This window comes from Penicillium verhagenii, assembly GCF_028828195.1.
Source record: "Penicillium verhagenii strain IBT 33310 chromosome Unknown utg000007l_segment0_segment0, whole genome shotgun sequence".
Lineage (NCBI taxonomy): Eukaryota > Fungi > Ascomycota > Eurotiomycetes > Eurotiales > Aspergillaceae > Penicillium > Penicillium verhagenii.
In genome coordinates, this window is record NW_026643171.1 from 3395951 (window position 1) to 3422401 (window position 26451).

The 26451-nt window shown below is 49.5% G+C and overlaps 11 protein-coding genes across 11 annotated transcripts; 4 read left to right on the top strand and 7 right to left on the bottom strand.

Annotated features, from left to right (window-relative positions):
* Window positions 1–281: 281 nt before the first annotated feature.
* Window positions 282–2144, bottom strand: N7466_007916 (uncharacterized protein; the record flags this gene model as incomplete). Its single annotated transcript, XM_057167305.1, has 1 exon — window positions 282–2144. The coding sequence occupies one exon, from the start codon at window positions 2142–2144 to the stop codon at window positions 282–284; it is 1863 nt and encodes a 620-aa protein (XP_057020346.1).
* Window positions 2145–2664: 520 nt separating this feature from the next.
* vps27 (ESCRT-0 subunit protein VPS27) lies at window positions 2665–5020 on the bottom strand (the record flags this gene model as incomplete). Its single annotated transcript, XM_057167306.1, has 5 exons — window positions 2665–3485; window positions 3538–4309; window positions 4369–4650; window positions 4712–4844; window positions 4953–5020. The coding sequence occupies 5 exons, from the start codon at window positions 5018–5020 to the stop codon at window positions 2665–2667; spliced, it is 2076 nt and encodes a 691-aa protein (XP_057020347.1).
* Window positions 5021–5359: 339 nt separating this feature from the next.
* Window positions 5360–8767, top strand: N7466_007918 (putative ubiquitin C-terminal hydrolase; the record flags this gene model as incomplete). Its single annotated transcript, XM_057167307.1, has 3 exons — window positions 5360–5575; window positions 5636–5836; window positions 5936–8767. The coding sequence occupies 3 exons, from the start codon at window positions 5360–5362 to the stop codon at window positions 8765–8767; spliced, it is 3249 nt and encodes a 1082-aa protein (XP_057020348.1).
* A 1251-nt stretch (window positions 8768–10018) lies between these two features.
* Window positions 10019–10814, top strand: N7466_007919 (cytochrome b5-like heme/steroid binding domain-containing protein; the record flags this gene model as incomplete). Its single annotated transcript, XM_057167308.1, has 3 exons — window positions 10019–10137; window positions 10391–10517; window positions 10650–10814. The coding sequence occupies 3 exons, from the start codon at window positions 10019–10021 to the stop codon at window positions 10812–10814; spliced, it is 411 nt and encodes a 136-aa protein (XP_057020349.1).
* An 885-nt stretch (window positions 10815–11699) lies between these two features.
* Window positions 11700–13046, bottom strand: N7466_007920 (NAD(P)/FAD-dependent oxidoreductase; the record flags this gene model as incomplete). The annotated part of the gene is made up of 1 exon (XM_057167309.1): window positions 11700–13046. The coding sequence occupies one exon, from the start codon at window positions 13044–13046 to the stop codon at window positions 11700–11702; it is 1347 nt and encodes a 448-aa protein (XP_057020350.1).
* A 493-nt stretch (window positions 13047–13539) lies between these two features.
* N7466_007921 (MBL fold metallo-hydrolase) lies at window positions 13540–14805 on the top strand (the record flags this gene model as incomplete). The annotated part of the gene is made up of 2 exons (XM_057167310.1): window positions 13540–14290; window positions 14438–14805. The coding sequence occupies 2 exons, from the start codon at window positions 13540–13542 to the stop codon at window positions 14803–14805; spliced, it is 1119 nt and encodes a 372-aa protein (XP_057020351.1).
* Window positions 14806–15585: 780 nt separating this feature from the next.
* N7466_007922 (uncharacterized protein) lies at window positions 15586–16140 on the top strand (the record flags this gene model as incomplete). The annotated part of the gene is made up of 1 exon (XM_057167311.1): window positions 15586–16140. The coding sequence occupies one exon, from the start codon at window positions 15586–15588 to the stop codon at window positions 16138–16140; it is 555 nt and encodes a 184-aa protein (XP_057020352.1).
* A 301-nt stretch (window positions 16141–16441) lies between these two features.
* On the bottom strand, window positions 16442–16708 carry N7466_007923 (uncharacterized protein; the record flags this gene model as incomplete). The annotated part of the gene is made up of 1 exon (XM_057167312.1): window positions 16442–16708. One exon carries the CDS (start codon window positions 16706–16708, stop codon window positions 16442–16444), a length of 267 nt encoding a protein of 88 aa, XP_057020353.1.
* A 636-nt stretch (window positions 16709–17344) lies between these two features.
* Window positions 17345–21477, bottom strand: N7466_007924 (putative RNA binding effector protein Scp160; the record flags this gene model as incomplete). Its single annotated transcript, XM_057167313.1, has 5 exons — window positions 17345–17796; window positions 17817–18329; window positions 18433–20707; window positions 20767–21014; window positions 21093–21477. The coding sequence occupies 5 exons, from the start codon at window positions 21475–21477 to the stop codon at window positions 17345–17347; spliced, it is 3873 nt and encodes a 1290-aa protein (XP_057020354.1).
* A 1855-nt stretch (window positions 21478–23332) lies between these two features.
* N7466_007925 (uncharacterized protein) lies at window positions 23333–23648 on the bottom strand (the record flags this gene model as incomplete). The annotated part of the gene is made up of 2 exons (XM_057167314.1): window positions 23333–23355; window positions 23414–23648. 2 exons carry the CDS (start codon window positions 23646–23648, stop codon window positions 23333–23335), a joined length of 258 nt encoding a protein of 85 aa, XP_057020355.1.
* Window positions 23649–24349: 701 nt separating this feature from the next.
* On the bottom strand, window positions 24350–25600 carry N7466_007926 (uncharacterized protein; the record flags this gene model as incomplete). Its single annotated transcript, XM_057167315.1, has 4 exons — window positions 24350–24506; window positions 24569–24654; window positions 24786–25256; window positions 25343–25600. 4 exons carry the CDS (start codon window positions 25598–25600, stop codon window positions 24350–24352), a joined length of 972 nt encoding a protein of 323 aa, XP_057020356.1.
* Window positions 25601–26451: the final 851 nt, after the last annotated feature.

The window sequence follows — 26451 nt, forward strand, 5'->3', positions numbered from 1 at the left end:
TGTTAGCATGAGAGTAACCCGTGTTTACATTAAAGCCCTAGATTTTATAACGGGACAAAACTGGAGCCATGAACATTATTATTGACATCTGCCTAATTGGAGTCAGGATTTCAGGGATATTCTTCAATCTGATTGAGAGGGAAGAAAGGAAGGAAGGAGAAAGAGGTACATGCCGCCAGCGCCAAAACTCGCACAAGGACCCAAAAGCTCATCAACGTAAAAAAAGAAAAAAAAAAAAAAAATTCAATGGTAGTTATAACGTATGCGGAAATGTTCAGTCATTAGCCCGAGGTGGCAACCTCTCGACTATCCCACATGCGACGGATCATCATATCAGTCTCATTGACAGGTGGGTATTCTTCCTCCTGGTCGCCAGGGAGATTATGTGAGGCCTCATCCGAACTAGACAAGATTCGCTGTGAGGGGTGTGTGGACTTGGCCCCCTGTATGGTATCGTTGGATGATTCACCATGGCTCGTCTGGTCTTCGGATGCCGAGGAGTTCGGATCAGGCAACTGAGATCTTGATTCGGAGCTTGACGCTAGCCGGCTGGGTTGTCTTCCGTGCTGCAGAAGGGGCAATGAAGGGGCGGATTTTACTGGTTTGCCTAAAGCCGACTCATGATCAACATTGGCGAGGGCTTGGGATGCCCGAGTCACGGAACGAAGTCGGATGAAGCTATCGCCAGTCGGTGACTGGAATCGTCTGACTACAGTTAATTCAAGAGAGGACTTTTCATACGCCTTTCGAATGTGGCGTGCTTCGGTGTCCTGTCCTAAGGCTCCAACCCGATTGGAGCCATTCAAGGCCCTGCTGGGGTCGTATTGACCACTACCAGGACGGGTATGGCCCACTGCCATGAAATTGGGGTCAGTTGTCGACGGAGGTCCTGCCGTAGACACACTATGTGAGTCGGGGGGCGAATTATTCAGCGTAGCGGTGCGTTGGAGCCAGAGTTTCTGTTGCGTCCGCGACAGATCAGCACCTCTGTTAGGTGCCGGGGAAGCAGCTGACTTCCCCGATCCTCGGTTGGGCGAAGGTGGTGTCTGCGGATGATAGTGAGGAAGAAATGAGGATGGGGTATTTGGGTCTGAGTCGGTTCGTGATGACGCATGAAAGCCGGATTTGTTGCTTGGGATGAATCGAGAAACACCGCCTTCCATTGAGGAAGAAGTGGCACCGGCTTGATTCCCACTGGGTATACTGCCCAGCCCCATTGCAGAAGAAGAGAATGTACGGCGGACTCCCTCAGCGGCGAGATTTATAGAAGAGGCATTTCGCGATGCCGAGTCAGTCGGCTTAGCCATAGCAGATATAGATGACATGGCGGGTGGTGCTCTCGCAGAGTGGGAGGGGCTTAGGAGGCGGCTGGCGATGTCCCCTTGGTCGTTTGACTGAGGGTCTTCTTCGCTGTCCTCGTTGTCCTGTTGCTCCTCCTCTTCGTCTGCCTGCTCTCTGAGGTATCGGTTGGTGATTGAATCTGGCAGACTCGTTGCGCGAGGTACCTGTGGATATGGGCGTTTGACAAAAGTAAGAGGATCGACCAAAACTTGGGTATTTTCTTGACTTTGGTGAGAGGGGGCGACCGAGTTGCGCCTTGTGCTTTCAGGCGATTGTGTGGTGTCCTCCCATTCAGCATCGTCGTTGTCATCGTCGCCCAACTCAAACCCGACCGTCTTCTTTTTCCCGGAGCTCGACTGCGGTCGATCTGTAACCAGAGCTTTCTTTCCAAGAACCGAGTTATTTCGTCGGAGTACCGGAGTGGAGTTATTTCTTTTCATTGATTGATTCTTAGGATGGTCGTCTACAACCCCGTCCCAACGTACGTGACTGCGTTCCTTGGGGCTGGCGATAGGGGTTGCGGGGGCGGATTTCTTTCGTTGGTGATGACGGCCGGTAGTTTCGGGACCTAGCTGGAATCGTTGCAGCTTATTTATGTTCTTCCCGATCGACGGGTTACGGTGATGGTTGCGACCACCACCGACGACATGGGGCCGGTGGGCTTTATGAATAAGGGCCTTGGAGGAGGTCTGCGACTCCGACAGCTCAAGATTGGAGTTGGTCCGCGTGACAACCGCATGCGAAGAAACGGCGCGGCGGCCGAGGCCAGGGCGCTTGACGGGGGAGGAAGTGCTGGTGGGCATAGCGGCAAAAAGAAGTGACCAGGGAGGCGGGTAATCAGCTGCGTACACGGGGCATCGAAGGGGATTGGCCGAGGCAATAGGTTGGTATCACGGCAGATGGGCGTGCAGGCGAGAAAAAAGCAACGAAATTGGAAGCAGTCGAAATGCAAGCAGTGTCTACACCGCCGCGCTCGAGCCCGGTCAAGCGCGGATGAAATTGTGAAGTGTCGATTTGATTTTTGATTTTACCGAAGTGAATGAAGAACGTCGGAGGGGAAGGGAAAGAAAGGAAGTGAAGTCGTTGGCTGTCTCCGGCGATGGGTAAGAATCGTGTAATAATACCGTATTGGAGATCAAGTGTGGAGTTCACTGGCAACGGTGCAAACACAAGGTTGCACATTTGAATTGAATTACTAGTAGATAGTACAGTCTGCTCTAGAGAAAAAGAACTGGAAAATAAATAAAAAACCAAACTGAATCCTAAGGTATCATCTGGTACATAGCAAATGAACGCCAGGAAAAGAAGAATGCTGAAAGTACGCTACAGCTCAATCAAGCTCTCTTCCACTGGGGCGGGTTGGTGGGATGCGGGGGCTTGTTGTCCGGCGTCCGGGTACGCTCCCAGTTGGCCAGTACCCATCGGCGGGTATCCAGAAGGCACCGTACCAGGCTGCTGCGGCTGGTAATAGTATGGTTGGGGTGGAGGGCCTGTATGCTGCTGATGCAGCGCAGGTGCCATAGTAGAATATAGAGGTGTTTGTGCATGCTCGGGTGACTGCGGCTCTGGCGCATTAGGCGTGGGTGCCCCCGATGGCCCCGACTGGTATTGCGAGTCTCGTCGCATTATGGGAGATGGTTGGTAAGGTGCCTCGGGGAACTGTGATGTATGTGGATCTTGATCGGGTGTTGCTGCATAGTATTGTGATGGTCCAGGAGCAGCATGAGGCATAATGCCACTGGAGGGTGGTGGCGATCCCAAGGAGGGATATGCATTATGACTCCAAGCAGCAGGATGTGACTCGTTCGCAAGAGATCCACGTTGACCCTGTTGTGGGTACACGGGGCTTGTGAGACCACTGGGAGGTGCATCATACGTACCGCTATTCATCTGCGGTGGCGCGTAACTAGCGGTCGGCGGGTGAGACGGCTCAGCAGGATTCCCGTAGTAAAAATTCTCCGCCCCCGACTTTGCATCTGGCGAATAGGTAGGCAATGCGGACATGTTAGGGTACTGAGGCATGCCCGGGGGCACACCATACCCGTAATTTGTTTGAGGATAAGCACTGGTCAACCTTTCTTCCAGCATCCGATCGTAATATCGAACAACCGTCGATAGCTTCGCATGCAGATCAAGTAGTGTGTCTGCAAAGATTAGTGCGAATTTTAGAAATGCAAGAGAAGGATTTCAGCTTACCGTGCTTGCTCATCGTCTCTCCGTAACTGCGAGCCAATTTGGGTCGCAGTGCGCCTATGCTTTCATAGAGCTCTTGAATCTGAGGCTCACGAAGGATGGTTCCCGGTGGTTGATGTTGCAATCGATCGACCAAGGTAGAAAATAGATGGATATTCTCAGCCTCAACCGGACTGAGCTCGTACGGGTTCTTTGGCAATGGAGTTGGTGTGCTTGCAGAATCGCGGAACGAATCGTTTGATGGCACATTGTTTTTCAACGCGGCCGCATGTTTTTGTTTATGCTGCTCCATGTCACGCATAGATGCTTCAATCGCGGCCTTCAAATCGGCATCTTCCTCCTCCACGTTGGTAGGCCTGGGCGTGGGCTTTGCCGGTTCTGGGACATTGCTTGTTTGGGGCACAAATCCCGACGGCCCACGACCTTCTGCTTCCTCAAGGCTCATTTCAAGTGCACGACGAAGATCATCATCAAAGCTCGTATCTGCCTTGGCACCGCGAGGTTCCATAGAACTAGACTTGGTTATGGAATTGTTCTTGAATGCAGATCGGTCTGAAAGGCCCGATGGTGGGAACGGCTTCGATGTCAATTTAGCGTAGCAACCATCATCGACGCGAACAGGCTGCATGATTCCGAGGTGTGGTAGTGGGAGGGTTTTGCTGGAGCATTGTGCATCGAAAACGTTTCCGCAGTTCCGACAATGGTGTTTGCGATTCATAAAGCTGAAGGCGGTTCTACACCGCATACAGACCTCCGAGTCTATCCACTCCGGTGGCTGTTGATAGATGTTAGCGTCCTCCATAACTGAGAAAGCTATGATGACTTGAAGCTTACAGCATTACTTTCCAACATGCTACCACTCATTTCTGTCTTCGGGGGAAATTGGAACCCCTCGTTTTGTAGCTTGCGATATGTCTCCCCAAGGTAAACCAAATCCATGCGACCCTGGGCTGCCATGGCCCAATTCTGGATCAACTCCAGAACTTTGCGTTGAACATCGGGATTCAAAGGGGCCCCCTCAGCCTTGAGTAGCGATACCAAGTTGTCCATGAATTCACGGGAAGCTATCTCAGCCAGAAAATGAGTTCCTCCGTTTTTGACGCATGTATCAGTCAACTAGTGAGCGGCAATTTGTCAATATCTTTTATAGACATCGGGTGCCTGACTTTGAACAAACCTTCAATGTTGCCAACTGGATGTTCGGGTTTCGATTCTCAAGTCGACGCTTTAAGGACCTCATCGCATCTTTGGGCTGGACACCTTTTGAACGGACCATATCGGTAATTTCTAGATTCAGGGCAATATCTTCCCTGGTAGATTGATCAGTTCAGGAGTTGCCAAATCAATCCAGGCGCATTCAGGGTAGGCGATTAGTGCCTATTTGGGGAGAAGGTAGTAGAGCAGCGGTGGCCACGTACAGTGAGGAAGCGGTTGCCCGCTCGATCTGCTCATCGAGCGGGGATGAAGAAGAGAACCAGCCTGCCATGATTGGAGGCTTGGGCGAGACACAGTAAGTGCGCACAGTCTAATGAGTCCAAAGAAGTGAGTGTTAGTTGAAAGTGTCAGATAAGTCCAGGATGAGACGAAGCTCCTAGGCAGCGCCCGCCGTTGACTAATCTCTCTCCTGGCGTCATAGGCGGGGGCGGTGAATGGTATTGTCACCCCAGACCCGCTTTTGGTTCCTGGAATCGGCTTGGACTTTCTACGTAGTTACCTGGCCTCACTTTCTTTTCGCCTCTCGCTGTCGGGATTATTGGTACATACATTGGAAATAAATTTGCCTCAAGCCATGCGCTAAATGCCACACTCTTTTGCTGCCTAGATCATGCCCCCCGATGCAGCGGCCTTATCATCTCCACCGGACATACCACCGTGGAAGGACAGGCGTCCTTACTCGGTGGGGGGCGACATGCATTCCACCGACCCGGTCACCAGACTGGGCTCTTTTCAGAATGACTCCCTAGCAACACGACCACGATACCCGAATATTAAGGACCTGCAGGACCAGGCCGCTTTGTTGGATGTAAACGAGTCTACCTCGGTCGGTCCATACCCCCTCCTCAAAATCGCTGTGCGACCAACTGCTAACCTAGAGAGATAGCTCGACACTCTCCTCAGTACAGCCTCCGAGGCAATCGGGCAAGCCAGAAATCTTGCAGATGACGACAAATCTGACAAGGCTTATGTGCAATACCTTCGCGCTTCGGAGATTACCATCAACGTCATTCCCCACCACCCGAACTACAAGACGACGATCACCCAAAGCCGAGGATGGTACAAAGAGTTTGCGGAGTTAATGATGGTGCGTTATTGTCCTCTCTACTCCAATTATCCCGCTTGTGCTCGCTTCATTGGCAATCGAGGGACAGCCAGACTAACTGCATCACTTGGAATATTGTAGGCCGTACGAACTAAACAAGGAACAATGGATGCAATCAAGCAGGAAATCATTGAAGATAATCTTAGGAGCAACATACAACCCATGGGACTATATTCATCAGCATCCTCCGGACAAAAGCAAAGTTCTATCACCCCCCAGGGTCGTGAAAACCGCGAGTCGGCAACCAACACGATGAGAATGCCGAGCCCGACACAATTCCAACGAACGCCGGATCTCCAGAGCAACCCAAAAAGATTTTCTAGTCCTGTTGACGACGTGCTGGCGCAACGCTTTGCAAGGCTTCAAATGCGTGGAAACGAGCAGGGTGCAAGCATGCACTCTCCTTCAAGACCTGCAGGCCAGGTTTCCACATACACCTCCAACACTCCGCCAAGCGCTCATGGATCCGCTTATGCATCCCCACCCAGGCGACCATTAGGACCTCGCACTATGGGGTCACCATCCGTGATTCCCAATCATCCTCCCAAGATCCCTCTCACAACCTCTCTCCCACGTGCTCCTGATCCTGCGTATAGTCCGATATACACTGTACCTTCCCAGGTCCCGCCGAACCCACCAAGAACCTCGTCCGAAAGTGTGCGATCGATCACCCAAAGATACTCTCACTTGCCCACCTCCCCACGCGGTAGCCCAAGCCGGGGTCCTCCTGATAACCCCTACCGGTCACTGACTCCCAATGGTGTCAACTCTGCGCGAGAAACCCGGAGTAATTCACCCGATTTACCCACCAACTCTGCGATCTCAGCCCATGACCTTCTTGATTATTTAAGGAAATTCAATGTACTTGTGGTCGATGTCCGCCCCCGAGATCAATATGATAATGGTCACATTTATGCAAAATCCATCATTTGCATCGAGCCGGTAGCCTTGAAGGAGAATGTGTCTGCAGAGGAGCTTGAGGAGCGACTTGTTGTGTCTCCAGAGCATGAGCAATCATTGTTCGAGCGACGCAATGAATTTGATCTTGTTGTCTATCATGACCAAAGTACATCTTCGGTCAGCTATCTTGCAGGTTCGCCTGTCGGAACATCAGCGCCCCATTTGAGAGCTCTTCACGATACCCTTTATGAATTCAATGCCTATAAACCGCTGAAGGGTGGCCGCCCTCCTGCTCTTCTGCTTGGTGGCTTAGATGCGTGGATCGATCTCCTTGGGCAACAGTCCCTCGCAACATCTTCCACTGCTGCTGTCATTGGTACACTGCAAGCCAGGAAGCCTGTGCCAAAGCCCGGTCGCCCATTGGGTCGAGTGCCGACTATGGCTAGTGCTAATTCAAGCTTGGAAGTTCGCAAGAGGAGACTTCGGGAGTTCACGCCTCTGAATTCGGAGGAATTGACGGCGTGGTTGGAAAGATCTAAGAACGAAGAAATCGACACGAGCACTTACCTTGAAGATGAACAGTCCACTGAAGAGCCCCATGAAGAATTGGAGGAGCCCTCAACCCCGCTTGTTCATAATTACGAGGATTTCTTGCGCCGCTTCCCCGAACCACATGCTCAACAGTCCATGATGCACGCGGAGTCTCGGCCAGCTGTCATGCCTGTCCCTAACTATGCGTCTTCGGGTCCCGTCCACGTGGCTCCATCACGACCCCCTCCTGCAGTCCCCCGACCCAGCTATAGTGGGGTCTCTGATGGACGACAAGCTCAACCCCATATGGAACGGCAGAACTCAGCCGCTCGGACGGCATTATACACCCCTAGCTCGATTTTGAGTCGCCTCAAACTTCCTCGAACAGGGCTTACCAATTTTGGTGTCACCTGCTACATGAACTCGACGATCCAGTGTCTCAGTGCAACGGTGATGATGAGTAAATTTTTCATCGATGATCGATTCCGCCATTATGTACAAAAGAACTGGAAAGGGTCTCAGGGCGTGATGCCGGGGCTTTATGCCAACCTTATCCGATCGTTATGGAAGAATGACGTGGAAGTGATCATGCCAACTTCCTTCCGCAACTTCTGCGGTCGGTTGAACCGGGAATGGGTCATAGATCGACAGCAGGATGCCAAGGAATTTTTCGATTTCCTAGTGGACTGCCTTCACGAAGATCTCAATATCAACTGGCAACGCAATCAGCTGCGACCCTTGACCCCTTCTGAGGAAATGCAGCGAGAACGGATGCCGGTCCCCAAGGTTTCCCGGATTGAATGGGACCGATATTGCCATCGCGAGGAATCGTTCATCTCGTCGCTCTTTGCGGGGCAACATGCCAGTCGGCTTCGCTGTACGACCTGCCACCAGACCTCGACGACCTACGAAGCCTTTTACAGCATCAGTGTAGAGATCCCCACGACCGGCACGGGTGACATCTATCAATGTCTCCGTAGCTACTGTAAAGAAGAAATGCTTAGTGGGGATGAAGTTTGGAAGTGTCCGCACTGCAAGTGTAAGCGCATGGCCACCAAACAGATCATTATCACGCGTGCGCCGCAGATTTTGGTGGTTCATTTCAAGCGCTTCTCCGCATCCAAGACGCAGAGCGCACGAAAGATTCATACTCCGATCGAGTTCCCTCTGTACGGGCTACGAATGGATGATTTTGTAGTCTCCTACCCGACCCCTACACCGGGGTTGGACACTTCTGCACTGATCCCAGGAGCAACTGTTCCCCCTTTCAATTATGACGCCTTTGCCGTGCTACGTCATATCGGATCCTCCATGGGTAGTGGGCACTACATTTCGCTTGTCCGGGATGCCGAACGTCAGTCCTGGCGACGATTCGACGACGAGCGAGCAAATGACTTCAACCCACGCGACCTACGAGGTCGTGATCGATTACAGAATGAGCAAGCATACATAGTGTTTTATGAGCGAGTCCCAGCGAAATGAGCGGATTGGAATTCCCCCCCCCCCCCCCCCCCCTTTTCCTTGATGAATTGTTGTTGTTTCTATTCTTTTTTTTATATTCTCTGCCAAGGTTTTTCTTCATGAGCTTGTTTCTTTGCATTTTCATGATGATTCAAATGTTCCCCTGCATGTCACGATAAGCCATGGTATAGAGTGGATTGTTCCCAAAGGTTGGGTATATAGTATAAGGCGCATTTTCATGAATACCCCTTTAAATTACAGAAGTTCAAAATGATCATCAATTCCAAGTTGATGTTTTTTTTTTTTCAAGTTTGATATCATACTAGTAGTATCTTCAGAGATGAGGATATTACATGCATATCCCAACATTTGAAGATTGTCAATTGCAATGGGCGGGACTTGTTCCGTAGCGGAAAGCCGTGGGCCGTACCCGTGAAGAGACAACCGAGGGTGTACGGTTATCCAGGCAGTTGGGGTCGGTTCAATTCAATGTTGTTTTGTTCATGGATTTCTATACAATTCAAACATTCAATGTTGAATACTTTTTTTCAAAGTTGTAGGGAACATTGAATAGGTATTTGACCTCCTCACGTTATTCAATTGGGAATACATACTAGTAGGCATAATATAGTCTATCTGGCCTGATTATCACAATTCCTGCATATTGCACCGAGGCTCTAATAAGCAGCCGCTGATTCGCCCATTGCCTTTTTCCTCGGATCATATAAGTTATAACCATTTACTGTAACACTGCAGATGTAGCAAAGTTATGTGGACAAGATCAGTTGACTGCACCTTTTTTTTTGTCGTATTCCCCCTACAATTAAAGCATATATACATAGTATATGGTGGCAAGTCGGGAGTTCACAGCGGCATGGTCCCTTGTAACTCATTGAAAAAGGATCCGCGAGACCGCCTTAGCGCACGTCCCCCAGTCTACCAAGTCCGATTTCCGTCTCTTTCTGTTTGGCCTTTGGAATTCCATTTGCACATAATCTCTTTTTCTCTCTTTTCTCTCTTTTCTCTTCTCAAGCGCTTTTCTTTTCTCCAACTTTTCTCTCGTGAGTACTTGAATTCCTTCTTTCCTATTCGTTGGGGAAAAACTATTTCCATTTGCCTTCTCCGAAAAGGGAAGAAAAAAAAGACTACCTGTTGATCTCACTCTACTCGCCCCATATTTGCATTTCTGTTGGCCTATGAATATATCAAAACCTAGACTAACCTTGTGCGATCGCTTTGGTCTTTCTCTCTAGACTTCTTCAACCAGCCATCATGTCTGCGACTCAGGAATTCACCCTCAAGGAGGTTGAGGCCCACAACACCAAGAAGGACCTCTACATGGTCATCCACGACAAGGTCTACGACTGCACCAGCTTCGTCGATGAGCACCCGTATGTTTTCCCCTCAGGCCTTGTCTATCTACATTTCCCCTGCAAATGATCTTTTTCCATCTATGCCGGTGGACGGTTCCGCGATCGCGGGACCTCATTGCCCCCTATCGCAAACCTGTTGGCCCACCCGTACCCCTCTTTCCACTGTCTTCATCATATTATACTATAAATTTCACCATTTCGCCATTTCGCCATTTCAATATATCATCACTATATGACATACAGAACTTCCCACTAATATCTCATTCTACAGTGGTGGTGAGGAAGTCCTCCTGGACGTCGGTGGCCAGGACGGTTCCGAGGCCTTCGAGGATGTCGGCCATTCCGATGAGGCACGTGAGATTCTTGACGGTCTGCTTGTCGGCAGCGTGAAGCGCATGGTATGTTTGACTCTTCTGGTCCCTTCTCTGGATTATAGAGGCCAGGTCGCATATTTCCACACACGTTCTCATTCCTTTTTGCACCTCATCCATTCATCGTCAAACACAAAAGGCTAACTTATCTACTCTCAGCCCGGTGACCCCGCCCCCAAGGCCCAGGCTTCTACCTCCTCCGGCTCTTCTCCCTCCTCTTCTTCCGGCGGCTTTGGTGTCGGTCTCTACGCTTTCATCCTTGTTGGTGGTGCCATTGCCTACGGTGTCTACAACTACCTTGAGGCCCAGAAGCAGCAGCAGTAAATCAAAGTCCAGAGGTAGTGGAGGGGATGATGAGGTGGTGTGCTGTCATGTTCCTCGTATATTCCGTGGTTTCTATGAGAGAGAAAGCAAATTCCATGAAGCGAAACCTCTTTTGAGATTGCAGAGATCTTGGGAGTTAGACTAAAAGAGAACTATTTTGGCTGCAGCTGTGACTGCACTAACGGAGTGTGATATCATTTGCAATGTTCGGGTCTTGAGGGCTTTATTATTATTATTATTTACTATTTTATTAGATCGTTTTCTGATGTTCGTTTTGTTTTCTCGAATTTCTCGAATTTCTCTCATATCTTACCAAGTTTCTATCTATAACCTACCAATCTGTAGGTACATCGTTACCTGTACCTGTTATAATTCCCGTTGTGGATCTCTTTCCAAGGTTATTGTGGAACTTTTGAATATGCCAGTGGTATTTCAACTTGACATGTGTTCTTCTTCAATGTTACTAGAAAGGCTCGCCGAAAAAGTACCGGTTCAAGTCTTTTGCCCCCACCTGCAGTTTCGGGGCTTTTTTACTCTTTTGGGGTGGAAATTCCAGGTATCGTGAGGGGGTGATATTGTTTACTACTTATTCACCGTGTTTTAAAAGTGGATCCAGTTGCGGAGAGAGGGTCTGCTTTCTGTTCTCGATGCATTAATAGACCGCTTGACATTGGAGGGTTTTCATGTCTCCATCTGCCCCGTTCTCGTCCCGTGTCTAGGCTTACATTTGTTGAACTCCGCTAACATTGAATACGTGAGAAACTTGAAACTTGAAAACTGAACGTTGAATGCTGAATTGATCTATTTTGATTGTTCTTCACAATTTTTCAGAGGTTTATCCCTTCACCTCTCTTATAGTACATGGTATCTACCAAAGTAGATGATCTAATTAATCCATCCCTTAGGACCAGCCCAGTTACCCTTCACCATGTGGGTGTAGTACACCCATGGGAAGAAATCCTTCTTCAAGTGCCAGAAGGAGCGACGGGGCTCCGCCTGGTCAATACCGAACCAGTCACCAAAAGTCTCCTTGGGCTCAGGTCCATACTTGAACTCCGCCAAGAGCACCTTGCCGTACTCGGTCAATAATGGGCAAGAAGTGTACCCATCGTAAACGGCATCCAGCTGCTTACCCTCCATGGCGTTGAGCAAGTTGCGCACAAGAACAGGAGACTGCGCAGTCACGGCGGCGGCGGTCTTGGACGTGGGCAAGCTGGAGGCATCGCCAGCGGACCAGATATTAGCGAACTTCTTGTGGCGGGTGGTGGCATCATCCACATCGACGAAGCCGGCCTCGTTCGCGATTGGGGAGTTCTTAATGAAAGCGGGTGATCCCATCTTCGGTGCAACGTGAAGGAGATCAAAGTGCTTGATGACGGATTCCGCGCCGTCGGGGCGTGCGAAGATGGCCTTGTTTCCGTCGATTTCGACCAGGTCGTGCTGGAAGAGCGCGTTGACACCACGGTCCTGCTGCATCTTGGTCAGGGCCGCATTGTACTTGGGCACACCGAACATGACGGGAAGACCAGTCGCGAAGCTGATGTTGATGGCTGAGCTGGAAGGGTTGCTGGGGTTGTAGAGACCGGCGCGCTTCCAGTGATCCAGGGCGAGCCACATGATCTTCTGCGGGGCACCGGCGCACTTAATGACGCCGGCGGGTTGGGTGAAGATAGCATTGCCCTTCTCAAACTTCCTAATGGAGGGGAAAACCTTGTTGACGGAGTCGTAGGTGTAGATGGAGGATACGGGGGCATCGGGGTTCGCAAGAGCTTCGGGGAGACCCTTGATGTTGGCGGGGGAGACGGTGAGACCGGGGGCGACGATTAATTGGTCGTAGCCAATCTTGTCGCCATTGGAGAGGGTGACAAAGTTATTTTCTGGAGCAAAAGTCTGAACGCTGTCATTGTAGAACTTGAGCTTGGGGTCTAGGAGGCTCTTCATTGGACGGCGGAGCTCTTCCTTGGTCTTCAGGCCGCCGCCGACGAGGGTCCAGCCTGGCTGGTAGTGGTGCCATTCGGCGGGGTCAACAACCGCGATATCCTCGGCTGTGAAGTTGCCGGATTGCAGAAGCTGGTGGCTAATTGTCAGACCTGCGGAACCACCTCCTACCACAACGACCTTGTGGTTGCGGGAGGCCGAAACCGGGGCAGCAGTTGCGAAGTTTCGGGTACTTGGCACGGCCTGCGCGCGGGAGGCCGTACGAACGGCGGTTGTTAAGTGACGGTAAAGCATGTTGGATTTGGAAAAGGAGAGGAATTAATTGATGAGCAAACAGAGACCTCTTCCAAGGAATTAAAAGAAAAGGAAGAGGTTGGAATGGGGGTCATTGGCTGGAATGAAAGAAGCTGTGTCAAGGTCGATGATGTGATCGTCGGTAACTTTACTGTCTGTTACACACCCCGGTTTTTATACTTCAACAATTCCCTAGTCCCAGCAGTACAACAACATTCACTATGTATACTACAAAAAATACTTGTTGAAATCGAGTATTTTAAAAGAAGAGTCTGACATGCAAGCAATAATAAAAAAAAAAAAAAAAAAAAAAAAAAAGAACTTGGTTATGACTCATATATAGACAAATTCACCGGTGTATAACTAATATCAATCGGCGACCAACTGGCGATCGGCGACCATAAAAGCCCGATCATGCAACTTTAAAACTTGAACACCTCATCCAAGAGCAAAGTTGTTCTATCAAAATCGTATGTGCCATATGCGTTACGCCATGAAGTATTGTCGATGCAAATTCCCCAGTGATTGGCTATCGACGGGGACTCAACATCGGACGCTAGCTACTCGTACTATCCCTTCCTTGCCTCGACATCGGGCTCAGAGCCAGAACTTCAACATTCTAAACTCAACCAATAACTCCACGAGGGGATTCTCGAAAACATCTCTCAGATATCGAGCACATCCAACCCAAAATTTCTCCCTTCGGCCTACTCCTGCCGTCCAAGCATTGTCAAAGGGCCAGACAAGTCTTCATACCACTGCTACTAAGGAACCTACCATCCACCACATCTTCGAGTCTGTAACAGGGACATGGCAATACATAGTTGCCGACTCATCAACGCAGACAGCAGCTATCATCGACCCAGTTTTGAACTATGACCCTGTCACCCAGGCCATCACCACAGACTCTGCTGATGCCTTACTATCATTGATCGAAGAAAAAGGCTACAAGATCGAAAGAATCCTGGAAACACATGCCCATGCAGATCATTTGACCGCTGCGTCGTATCTTCAAAGGAAGCTCACTCGGAAACAAGGATACAAGCCGCCCATTGGTATTGGCAAACGTATCGAACAAGTCCAAAAGCTATTTGGTCAACGCTATGGAATCCAGAGTGAGGAGTACGAGACCGTCTTTGATAAGCTATTCGAAGACGAAGAATTCTTTCAAATTGGCAATGTGACTGCCAAGGCTATTCATCTTCCTGGCCATACGCCAGATCATCTAGGATATCAAATCGGAGGTATGTCATAGTATACCCGCAATTCGCCCTCGCCCTCGCCGTCGATCCCGGTACCGCCCAAATTCCAAACACTCGACTAACATGTTCTCATCCCATCCCTTCCAGATAATGTGTTTTGCGGTGACTCTCTTTTTCATGCTGATATAGGTACGGCACGCTGCGATTTTCCCGGCGGGGATGCAAAAGACCTCTTTCAATCGAGTCGCAAGCTGCTAGCTCTAGATGATCATGTCAAGATCTGGCCGGGCCATGACTACCCACCGGAGGGACGGGATTCCCCCATCCCATGGCTGAGCGTGGCTGACCATAGGAAACAGAACAAACATGTTGGAGATGTGGTTTCTGAGAAGGAGTTTGTGGCGTTGCGGACAGAACGCGATGCTAAGTTGAATGCGCCGAGGCTGCTTCATCAGTCTTTGCAGGTGAACATTCGGGCTGGTCAGCTTCCCAAGCCTTTGGATTCGGGATATAGGATTCTTCGTTTGCCCTTGAAATTAAACGGATTGGAATGGTAAAGGCCAATCGAGATAATTCGGGCTCAGTGCCTATATCAAATGTTGATGGTAATACGCATACACTTGAGATGATGCAATCCTCTCTCGCCCGAGTGGTTTTGTTTCTCGCCCGAACAAAGGCTTCTCGTCCGAATTGCTACTCAGGTACAAAGACAAAAGCACGTGAGGTACTACCAGCAATGAATTACTTAGATACAATCATCAACGGGGAAATCACCACTTCTTATAGATCCTTCAAATGTTCGTTCTTTACTAGGTATCCATACTAAAAATAACAAAAAGGCCCAATTCATATTGATTAGAGCTGTGGGTCCAAATTGACCAATGGAACTTTAGAACAACCTTAACGTTGCAGCCGAGATCGCTTATGCAGTTAGAACTCAAGTACTTAGGGAGATGTTGACAATACTGAAGGTAAAGGGCTTAATTATGTGACCATCAGATTCCCTTCAAAAGTGTATGATACTAGTATAATGTGTACTCAAGTGCTAGTAGATGTCACGGGCATCGTCAAACATTGAATACGGTCATCAACAAATCCCAAAATGCAATTTTCTCCACGTGAAAAAAGAAACCACCCCCGAAATGCTCCGATCCCTGGTATATCCGATTCGATCTCATCTACAAAAGAGTAAAAAAAAAGGAAAAAGAGAAAAAGAAACAAAACAAGAGAACAAGAAAAGACCCATCAACATCCCAAGACCTCATCTGTGAAAGGTCAAATCACACTTGGCATCTTCACACCCGAACACCCGGAATCACTCGGAGTGCTGCACAGACATGGTCGCCTCCGTTCTGCGCCGCCTTATTCCCGCGCGAGTCGCAAACACAGGCTCCCAACAGCGCGACCATCATGCCAACGAGCGCACTTTCCTCTCATGGACGCGAGCAGGCCTCGGATTTGCGGCTATGGCACTCGCTCTCGACCGACTAGAGGCTATTGACCGAGTGCTCTGCTCGAAATTTGGACTCGGCCCTCTTGCGCCGTCTATTCCAATGCAGTTGGAAGAGATGGCTGCGAATCAGAAGAACCAGAACCAGAATGAAAATCAAAACCAAAACCAAAACCAAAACCAAAACCAAGGCACCGCTGCTGCACAGATGGCACAACACCACCTTGCTGGCACTATTTCGGCGGCCAGACTGTGCCAGGTGCTCGGTGTCTGGTCTTTAGGTTATGGCTTCTTCCGTTATTGGTCTATGAGGCGATATCTTCTTGTGGGAAAGTTTGTTCCTGCATTTTGGGGCCCAGTATTCATGACCTGTGGAAGTTTTGGCGCGTTTATGGCCTTGGGGTTGCAAGTGGATAGGAAGGCGTTCCTTGTGAATATATGAGGATGCATAATTGTTTCATGGCCTTTTATGGACATGCAATGCCCACTGGGGTTATTATCGAGGAAGATGGATACAGTACTAGATATGGATCTCATTTGTATGGTATAGATGGATTTAATAGATTCAATAGCATAGGTATAGATTAGACGCCCGACTGTGGATTCAATGTTTAGAACAGAGCATCAGCGATCATACATAGTAAAATACATCCGGTTCCAAGGTCATCATCAAGGATTTATGTAGCGTTAGGAGAACTTAGGACCTTGGAAAGCACCCAGAGTCAACCTTGAAAGTGCTTGGATCATCTCCACTGCCCAGCATCCTCAACCCCCTTTGCAACCTTCTTCGCTCCATCCTCGACGCCCGTCCCTGCGCTACCCAGTGCATCGCCAACGGGCTTGCCTGCGCTGCCTGTAGCACTGGTTATGGTGTCCCCGACTCCGCGCGTCGCGGCACCAGTGACGCCGCCCACGGTGCGGCCGACTCCACCGACTAGGTTTCCGAGGGTTGAAGTCGTAAATTTGGCGGCGCCTGTTACGCCAGTATCTTGGGAACTGTTGATGGGCATTTTTGGTTTGGTTGGTTTGGTTGGGTTGTTGAGTTATAGATCAGGTAGATCAATATTGAAATGGAGTTGAACTCGAGTGAAATAGCTGCAGAATGGAGGACTTGGTAGGGCCAGAAGAATGTGGATGTTTTAGATGCATCAAAAGAGAAGGAAACGGTAATGCATCAAATGATCATTTTGAATGCCCCATTAGATGCCTGATACTTGCCAGTGGGTATCTGATCACACATATGATGTCATTGTTTACGTGTGTGATGATGGTGGAGGCTTTTTCAAAGCAAGGATCGTTTCGCAAGTGCATGTGGCGTTATTGTTTAATCTAAGTACGTGGCATTTTAATTTAGGTCGGACCAATGCCTTCCATTTCTGCTGTGACCGATCAAGTTCTAGTCAAGACTTTCTTTACCATAAGTAGAAACATGAACGTAAAAGAAGAAACCATTCTTTTTTGGAAATAAAAAGGAAATACAAGAAAATATCGTGGTCAATGAGGATAAAAAATAAAACTGTGAAAGAAACGCAAGAATGCCCAACTCCCACGCTGGAGAGAATGGTGTATATGCTCGAATTCAATATGTTCTGTCGTGCACTTCTCGGATAAGAATCTCCAAGAATCCAGACCCCTCAAAAAAGCGATTAGCGAGTAGACGCAGAACCATTCAAGCCATTCTGGACAGCCTCCAAGATCATCTGCTTGGCTTCTTCCAACCCAGCCGAGCTACCGCGGATCTCAATGGCCTCGCCACGGGCTTGGTCCTTAGGCACGTTGATACGGCAGCCGGTCTTCTTCCGGATGGCGTTGATCTGACTACCGCCTTGACCAACGACGTAACGGTAGGTCTTGGGGTCTGGCAGGATCAGGTAGCCAGTGGCGGACTGTTGGGAAGCAGATTCCAAGGCCTTGATAATCGCCGCGCGAGCCTTGGTGACATTCTCTGGGGAGCCACTCAAAACCCATGGGAAGGGAGTGATGTCAACATCAGCAGAGATGCTGTTGTCAACTACGCTCCAGGAGTGGGCGTCCGCAGACTCGCTGGGATCATCGGTGATCAGGGGAGAGAGTTGCCGTTGGCGGAGCTGCGAGTCTCCTCCGTGGCACGGTTGTTACTAGGTACAGCCTTGCCGGCGTGGTCAACAGTGACATGGTGGTCACTGCGCAGACGGCGGAAGAAAGCGCCGTTGTCGGCGATGGCGTGGTGCAAGTGAGTTGGCACAAATGCAGTCTCGGCGTGTTGATCCTTCATCATGCCCTGGATGTGCTCCTTTGCCTCGGCAACAGCACCGCTGGCGCCCTTGAGTTTAACATCAGTGCGACCAGAACCTTGCTTAGGAATGTCCAAGGTGACGTTAAACTTTGACTCAATACCACGACGAGTATCACCTCCACGACCGATCAGTAGACGGTGCTGGGCAGTGGGAACATCAAGGGTCTCAGAGACCTGGTCCGCACGCTCCTTGACGAACTCCTCAATGGCTGCAATGATACTGTCCACAATCTTTCCATCACCCTCGAGGCGAATTGTAGATTCAGTGCTATCGGCCTTGGGGAATCGGACCATACGAGCAGCGCTGCCATCACTGGGGCCACCAGCATCAATCACAATCTTGCGGATATTGGCACCTATTGTTTATTAGTATGGGTGTTTTATTTGTAAATTTTTTTATTTGGTGAAAAAAAGACGGGGACCCATGCAAGTGCGATGGGATGGAAAGGGATAACGTACCACCACCGCCGATCAGGGCCTTGTGATATTTCTTCTCGACCTCAATAGACTTGGTCACAGTAGCATCGAAGTCAGTGGCGCGCTGCTGCAGGATCTTCTTGGCCTCGGCCACCTGCTGCTTAGTACCCTTGACACGAATCTGGACACGACCAGATGCATCCGCTGCATCATTAGCGGCAGGAACATCAATCTGAGCTCCGGTGTCTGCTCGGACCTTGTCCATCTCCCGACCACGTTGACCGATCAGGGAGGCAACCTGACTTTGGGCGACCGAGATATTAGCACTGTGTGAGTGATCAATAACCCATTGCAGTAAGCTAAGGATCTCATCACGAGTGGCATCTGCGCCCTTGCTAGGTCCCTTGACCAGAACCTCATCAGCGGCCTGCTGGGGGCGGTTGCGGGCAACACCAGCATCGCTGCTAGTCTCACCAACTGACTGCTCATCAGTAGAAGCAGCTGCACGAGGGAACTGAACGCGAGTAGAGTAGCGGTCCTGCAGGCGGTTCACAAGGGCACCCCGCTGTCCGATAAGCTCACGGTGGTATTGTGCGGGAATCTTAAGGACGTGGGTAGTCTCATCTTCCCACTTCTTGCCCATGTTGATAATACGCATACGGGTAGCATCGGCCTTGGCCTTAGGACCCTTGACCTCAACCTTGCCGTTCTCAACCTTGATGTCCACATCGAATTCCTCGCGCAGCTTGTTGATGTTCTCACCACGCTTTCCGATCAAGAAGTTAGCGTACTTCTGGGGGAAGTCAAAGGTGTTCGTGTAACCACGCTCCAAGTCATCCTGCTCCTGTTCCACAACGAACGCCTCGAGCTTGGAAGCGAGCTCGGAAACCAATTCAGAGGGTCCACGCAGAGAGACTTCACACTTGGAGGCCTTAGGCTCACCAATGATAGCGCGTACGGGGATGCTATCCTCGCCCTTGGCGTCCTGTTCACGGATGATGAACTTGCGGGCCTTCTCCTGGTACTTGGCAGGGACAGAGGCCGACCCTCCAACAATGTCACTCTGGTTTCCAAGTGTGCTCAACAAGAAAGCCTGAGCCTCCAGCAAGGACTTTTCGAACTCGGCTACCTCTGCGGGGGCTGGACGCTGTCTTGGGACCTCAAAGTTGGCAGCAGTGGAGGTAGGGCCCTCGTAGACAAGCACAACCTCGGTGCTGTTGATATCTTCTGGCACAAGGAGATGAACACCATAGTCATCCTGAAGCTTGCTCGCGCCACGGGACCGCAGGTAAGGGTGGAAGTATGGATCCACCGGCACATGACGGAGACGAGACGGAGGGTGGGCTTGGACGAGGTTCATGATGTCCGAGCGAGCACGGATGGTGTTCTTACCATCACGAGAGTATACCTCCCAGGCCACGGGACCCTCGACACTCGGGGAGAGTGCGATATGGGCATCATAAGCAGACTCAAGCTGTTTGATCACCTGGCGACGTTGCAGGTATTGGGTCAAAGCACGTGCGTGGGCGTGAGGACCAGCAGGGGCAGTGGGGTGTTGACGAGACAAGTCAATGCTTGACATTTGCATGCTAGTCGCAAGATCCATCGCGTGGTTGATACCAGCTTCGATCTGGTCCACAGGACCAGTGATAGTGAGGAACTCGCTGTCATCTGAGGTAGGGGGTAGAATAATAGCACAACCAGTCTGTGCAACAAATTGGTGCAAAGCATCAGCCTCGTTTCCAAGGATGAACTGGTGCTGGCCGCGGTTGATGGCCAATTGGCGGAGGGTCAGCTTTTGCTGCAAATCAGCCGCCAAACGCTCAATCTCCACACGGGCTTCCTGAGCCGCGGCACGCTCTCCAGAAATGAGAATATGCTTATCCGCAACAGGCACAAATTGCACCTGGCCGGGCTGGGCCTCCTGGGGTGGGGGCTGCAGGGTCCAAGTGTCGTAACGGGGAATATTGATCTGTGCCTTGGTTCGCTCCTCAATCTGGCGCAATGCCGCATCGTGAGCACCCGCAATGAACGGGAAGAACTCTGGGGGGACGGTCTTCAAGCGGAAGCTCATGTTCGAGCCGCGCTCCTTGACAATCGCCTCAATTTCTCGACGCGCCATCTCGGCAGCGACGGCATCACCTTCAATCAGAACGTCAATGGTATCGTCATCATCCTCGGTGGCAGCGGCATTTCCATCAGCCCGGGGGACCTGAACACGGGCACCGGTGCGGGACTGAATATCTTGAACCACGGCACCTTGGCGACCAATGATGTGAGCTCGTGCGGAGGTAGGAATAGGAACACGGACGGATTGCTGTGAGCACATAGGGGTCAGCTTGGATAATGAAGTGGATAGAGCACTGGATTAACTACCTTGGATCCAACTTGTTGTGCGACCTCCTTCAGGGCCTGGCGAACGGAATCGACAGTTCCCTTACCTTCAAAGACAAAGACGCCATTCGGTCCACTGCGGATAGTCACAGTAGCCTTGGATCTCCGCGAAATGTCGCGAAGGATATCTTGGAGGGGTTTCTTCATCTGTCCGCGGGGGAGCATCTGAGAGGGGGCAAGACGAAGCTGCTCCATGTGCTTTCCGGGGAGAGACATGACTCGGGGAATATCTGTTGATCGTCAGAAACTCCAATTTTAGGCGTAGTTCGCTATTCTCCTCTATCTCTCTGCTAGGAATGGCTGCTTACCCATTGGCTTAGCGGCCTGGCCATGAGCCACGGCGGCAGCGGCAGATGGCTTCTTCGCACCCCAAGTAGCTGCGGCAGGAGCAGCAGGCTTAGGGCCACTGCCCAGAGCGGGGAAGAGCTCCTCTGACTGTACATCAAAAGCCGGTGTCTTCTTCGCGGGCTTCGGAATTGGGGCTGGGGTGGTGGTCTCGGCCGGTGTGGATGATTCCAAGACAGGGGCGTTGTTCACCAAAGATGACGGCGGTGGGTGCTTGAGATCTTCCTCATCGATGACCTCCTCAACGGTGGCATGGTGGTCTTGATCGCGAGTGTGTTGCTCCTCCAGCATGGCGGCGAGAGACTTGGAGGCAGCACCATTGGCGGTGGTCGAGGCGTCGGCAGCCATGATGAGCAGGCGCAATTGGAAAAGGTATGAGGAATCAGGGGGTAGGTGAGTGGATGGGACGGTGCAAGTAATCAAAACTAAAGGTGGATCAGTATTGCAATGAAAAGCAGTCACACCTCCGAGGGGTCTCAGAATGGTAGATCTGAGGGGGAGACAGATAATTTGAAGGAAAAGGTTGAGTGAAGAGGGAAGACTGACGGGTTGAGTGTTACCCTTTTGAATTGAGGCTCGGAAGTGAATGCGATACCTGGTGACTTGACAGGCAACTCCCCAGAGAATGAGGTGAAGCGGGATAAGAAATATGAGGATCCGGACCAAACACCCAGAAAAGGAATGTACAGAATGCCCGTAGGCAGAAACCCCAGAAAAGGGGAATGGAGAGATGTGAGGGGAGGGGAGAGGGAAGGGGAGTGGGTGGAAAGAGGAAGAAAGGTGAAGGTTGACACGAGAACCCCAGAAGTACACAAAGTGACAGAAAAGGCCAGCTCGAGGCTCCGGGGGGGTTTTCTCCGAGTCCGAATTCACCACCGCAATCCCGCCAAAAAAAAACCCCCCCAGATAAGCAATTGGAGTCGCAATTATGTATTATACATGTTGATTTGAATTGTGATTGGATAAATAATTATTTTACAGCATTTTATGCTCTTTTGGCAACATTGAACAATTTTCAAAGCCTTGAAAGTCAGGACTCAGGTGTGCACATGATGTCAACTGGTGTGTTGCTCAGGGGGAGAGTCGAGACCCTTTCAATGTTGCCACTTCACTCTTCTTGTGGCTTCCACTGGTAGAATGTCCCAAATTGCCACTCTCATCTAGGGACTGCCTTTAGCAGAGACACACATGTGGTGATAGGTGAACTCCAAGCTTCCAAGGTCCCAAGGTTTTTGGAGGGAGCGCATGAGGAATACCGAATATGTACAAAACATTTGAAGCAATTGAGAGCAATGCAAGTGCATTGTCAATCACACATTGTACTAGTATACTATAGTATATAGTATAGTATGATATACCTGTCGGGTTTTTCAAAAAGATCTTATCAACTTGAAAGATGTCGCGTTAGTATCAGTTCATTGGATCTTCAGTGGTAGATAAATACATTTGAATAGATGATCTGATTGATCCAATAGGGGTCCCGACTCGGAGTCTCGGACACATCCGATGTGGTGACCCCACACGGGCCACACCATCTGGAAGATTCCTCAAGTGCTTTTCTCAATATTGGAAGTGCTTCAACCTTGGAACCTTCCACATGTAGGTTGTAGAGATCAAAGAATTTCAAAGCTGTCCACTTCCATTAGCATAATCCCATTTGAAAACATTTGAAAGGAGTTTAATACAGAAACAGGTCATCTGGATCATACATAAGACAGTATTAATAAACTTTCTCAATTTCCACTAAATATACTATTACTTAGTAGGAACTATAGCTAGCAAGATGGTTTGAAAGATAGTTCAAATGTTAGGAGGATAGCTATCATAGCTAGGAGAATAGGTAGGAAGACAGTTCGGAACATTTGAATATTGAAACATTGAATAGTACGGAGGACAGAAAATTAGACTTAGTAATAAAAGGGTTCAAATGTTGTTTTTTTAGCCTCTACTAGTACATAGCACTCATTGAGGGCTGTGATTCAAATGTTTGAAGTTTTCAATAAACTCCTCAAAACATCAATGAAAAGCCCGACCTGTCTTAGGATCTAGATGACCTGTTTCTGTATTCAAAAAACTCCCATACATATATATTGTGGGTTTCAGAAATCATTATTTTGAAGATTGAATTCGAATTTGTGATTGATATTTTTGAACCTTGCAATTGAATGTTGTTGCCAACGATGATCTTGTTCCATAGCAGTATCTAATTATGAGCATCGCGGATAACTGGAGGGGGGGGGGGGGGGGGGGGGGGGGGCAGAAATGGACAAATCGACAGACTCACAAAAAATGAAGTCTAGCAACCAGTTGACAGCCAAGAAGGTGGGAATTTCTTCCAAGATCATGGACATTTCTAGAGATTGTCGGCGGAAAATTCCGATTGTCAGAATGTAGTACACACCTGGATCAAGACCGTGCAGAATACCAGGGGGGAATCTCGGCGACGGGGCATAACGCTCCCACAAAGTAACCTCGTACATAAGCTGATGATCATTCACAGCGGCCTGGTTGATCGACATGGTGGAGAAGCACCTGCGTACTTCGTCTCTTGGTATGATTGGGAAAGATGATCGTCTCGGAAGGCAGAAATCTTCTGAAGACTTTGAAGAAGCTCAGACTAATGTGTACGTCGCTCTGTTGAGATTTACATGCCAACCAATGTACTAGGTAGGCTGTAGCTAAGCTTTGGTGTATTAAGGGCCAAGACGATTAACATGGCGCACGTGATTGACTTTCAAGGTCTGAGTATGAGCAGTACTCAACATTTCACCAGAGGTCTGCACAGGTGAAAGAATTTCTTCTACTACTACTAGCTGCACCCGTGAAATTTGAATTTACAAAGTCATCACCACGGATACTACAGTATTTCTTACTTGAAACCCGTAAATCATATAATAAAATGTGCATTTCCTGGAATAAACAGAAAGGATTAGGATTAGCGGTAATCTGCCTGGGCGCTATTGCACGATCGTGCCAAAAGGTCGCACATGGGTATCGAGTAAAACGAGCACACAACTCAAAAGGTATGAGGACTTGACCATCGACAGAAAAAGAAGAAAAGAAAAAAACAAACAGCCGAGCTCCCAGCCGAGAGCCGACGCATGCAAGCAACATATGTATAAGGTTTATACGGTATAGTCAGACCACCTCCACTATATACTCAAAGTAGAGTTGGTTAAATTGATCACCAAAAGCTGGGGCATTATGGTGTGCTTGGGGCTTAGGCAGCGTTGACGACTGGCCACCCATCAGTAAAGCCCAACTCGTTCCATCCATAGCGGTATCCAGCAGCGCCGTCACCGCCAGCCTCCTTGGTAGCGAGAGGGTAATAGTGGTAGTAGAGAATAGGTCCAAGGTCACTGTCGTTCAGCACGCCCCTAGAAGATCATTGGTCAGAAATTACGACTTGTGGAGTGCAGATTGGCATCGCATCACTTACTCTCCACCGGGTCCATAGACCTGGTTGTGACTGGCCAATAGCATTGTTCCGCCTGACTTCAGACACTCAGTGCCGTCCTTATCCACCTGCAGATCATCGACCCCGTTAGCTATGACGCATATTTTGAAGCCATGCTACCTTATTTTTTCCCTTGTCGATGCGTTCGGGGTGAAAAAGAGAAAAATAATAAAGTTAGGGTGGGGAAAGAACAACTTACAAATCCACCAGTTCCAGTAGTGGAGCGACAAACACGGATGCTGTACTCGGCTCCCGCAGCTGGGGTAGTCGCAGTGTATGAGCCCGCAATACCAGCGCTGAAAAAGAGGTAGTAGTAGTCGTCGTGGTAGTAAAGGAAGGATCCTTCCTCGCGGTGGTTAAGAGAGGCGTTCCAAGAGAGCTGATAAGGAGTGTGGGAGCCGACTTTCATGGCGCTTGTGAGTTCAACCTGGTAGATATCCTGCCAGAAAGAGCCAAATTGGAGGTATTGCTTTCCACCAATTTCGATCCAGTTGGGGTCGATTCGATTGTAGTCTGTGTTTGCGGGGATGCCGACAGCGCCATGGTCGGTCCAGGAACCAACCTCCAAAGTGGTGGAGGTAGCAACACCGATCTCTGATGTCTGCGTACCAATGGCGGAAATCACATAGTACATGTAATAAGTACCACCAGAGTAGTGAACATCAGGGGCCTTTTTGCGTGAAAAGAGTCAAATGTTAGCTGAATGATTGGCGCCACCTCTGTGTTTTCTCCCAGTGTGTTTATTTGTTTACATACCCAGATGTCAGTGTGGTTTGCGCCAGCCAGGACAATGTTGGATCCATCAGGCAAAGCAGAGCCCAAGTCTGTCCAAGGTCCCTTCAGTGCCGGTGAGGACATGATGTTCACACCTGTGCCTGTAGAGAAACGGAAGTACTTGCCATCTGACTCACGCTGGATCATAGAAGGATCATGAGCCCAGCAGTTGCCAGTGCATGGCCCCCGAGCAGGGTAGGCCGCTGCCAACGATACGAAAAGAGAGAGGAGGCCGAGCATAATGTGAGGATAAGACAACAAGGGCTGTCAGGAAGGGGAGGAAGTTGTCGAAATACCGTGGCTATTATGTTTCTAGAAAGGAATGAGAAGAATGGCGGCGGAAGTGGCTCAATTTATGTTGGATTACTTCGTCGCCTTTGGCCCGCGTTGGAGGGTCATGCAGATGTCGTCTTTAGCGGTGGATTTTTCGCCTTGATTGAAGGTCTTGGGACCAGGGGAGGCCAATCACAACTTTGTTCCCTGCATATTGGTCCTATGAATGTAAGGCACATGTCAGTAGGAGATGGGGTTCCGACGTGGCTCGACGCCAAAATAGGGATAGCAGTCCAAGAATCAGCAGTAGCCGGTGGATCATGGACCATCTGGGACTCTGGGTAATTTGCAAACAGACCCGCTTTGAGGGATCAGAAAAATGTAGTTGCTTAGTAGCTACATCCCTTATGTGATGTCTCGCATCCTGTAATGCCTGGAACTGGTACCCCACAGGGAAGGCTCCACTATTGTCCAACTTGAGATTACATAGAAGAATTTAGTCTTGTCCGATTTGCTCGATAGCTTTCTTGTCCACAGGGATGTGCATGATTCGCAATCGAGAAGTGCGCAAGCGCATGGGTCCAACTCAAACCCCCTGCGGTTGAGTTGGGGCCGTAGAAGGTAAACAGTAAGGGATCATCGCTTAGGTGTCCAAGGTACTAAGAACTTGTTTTTTTTTTTTTTTTCTTTTTCTTTATCTTTTTCTTAATTTTTCTTCCTTTTCATCAGCTTTAATTTTGACAAATTTCCCTTTTTTTTTAAAAAAAAAATATATATATATATATATAATTAAATCACTGTACATCTTGCATTCAATG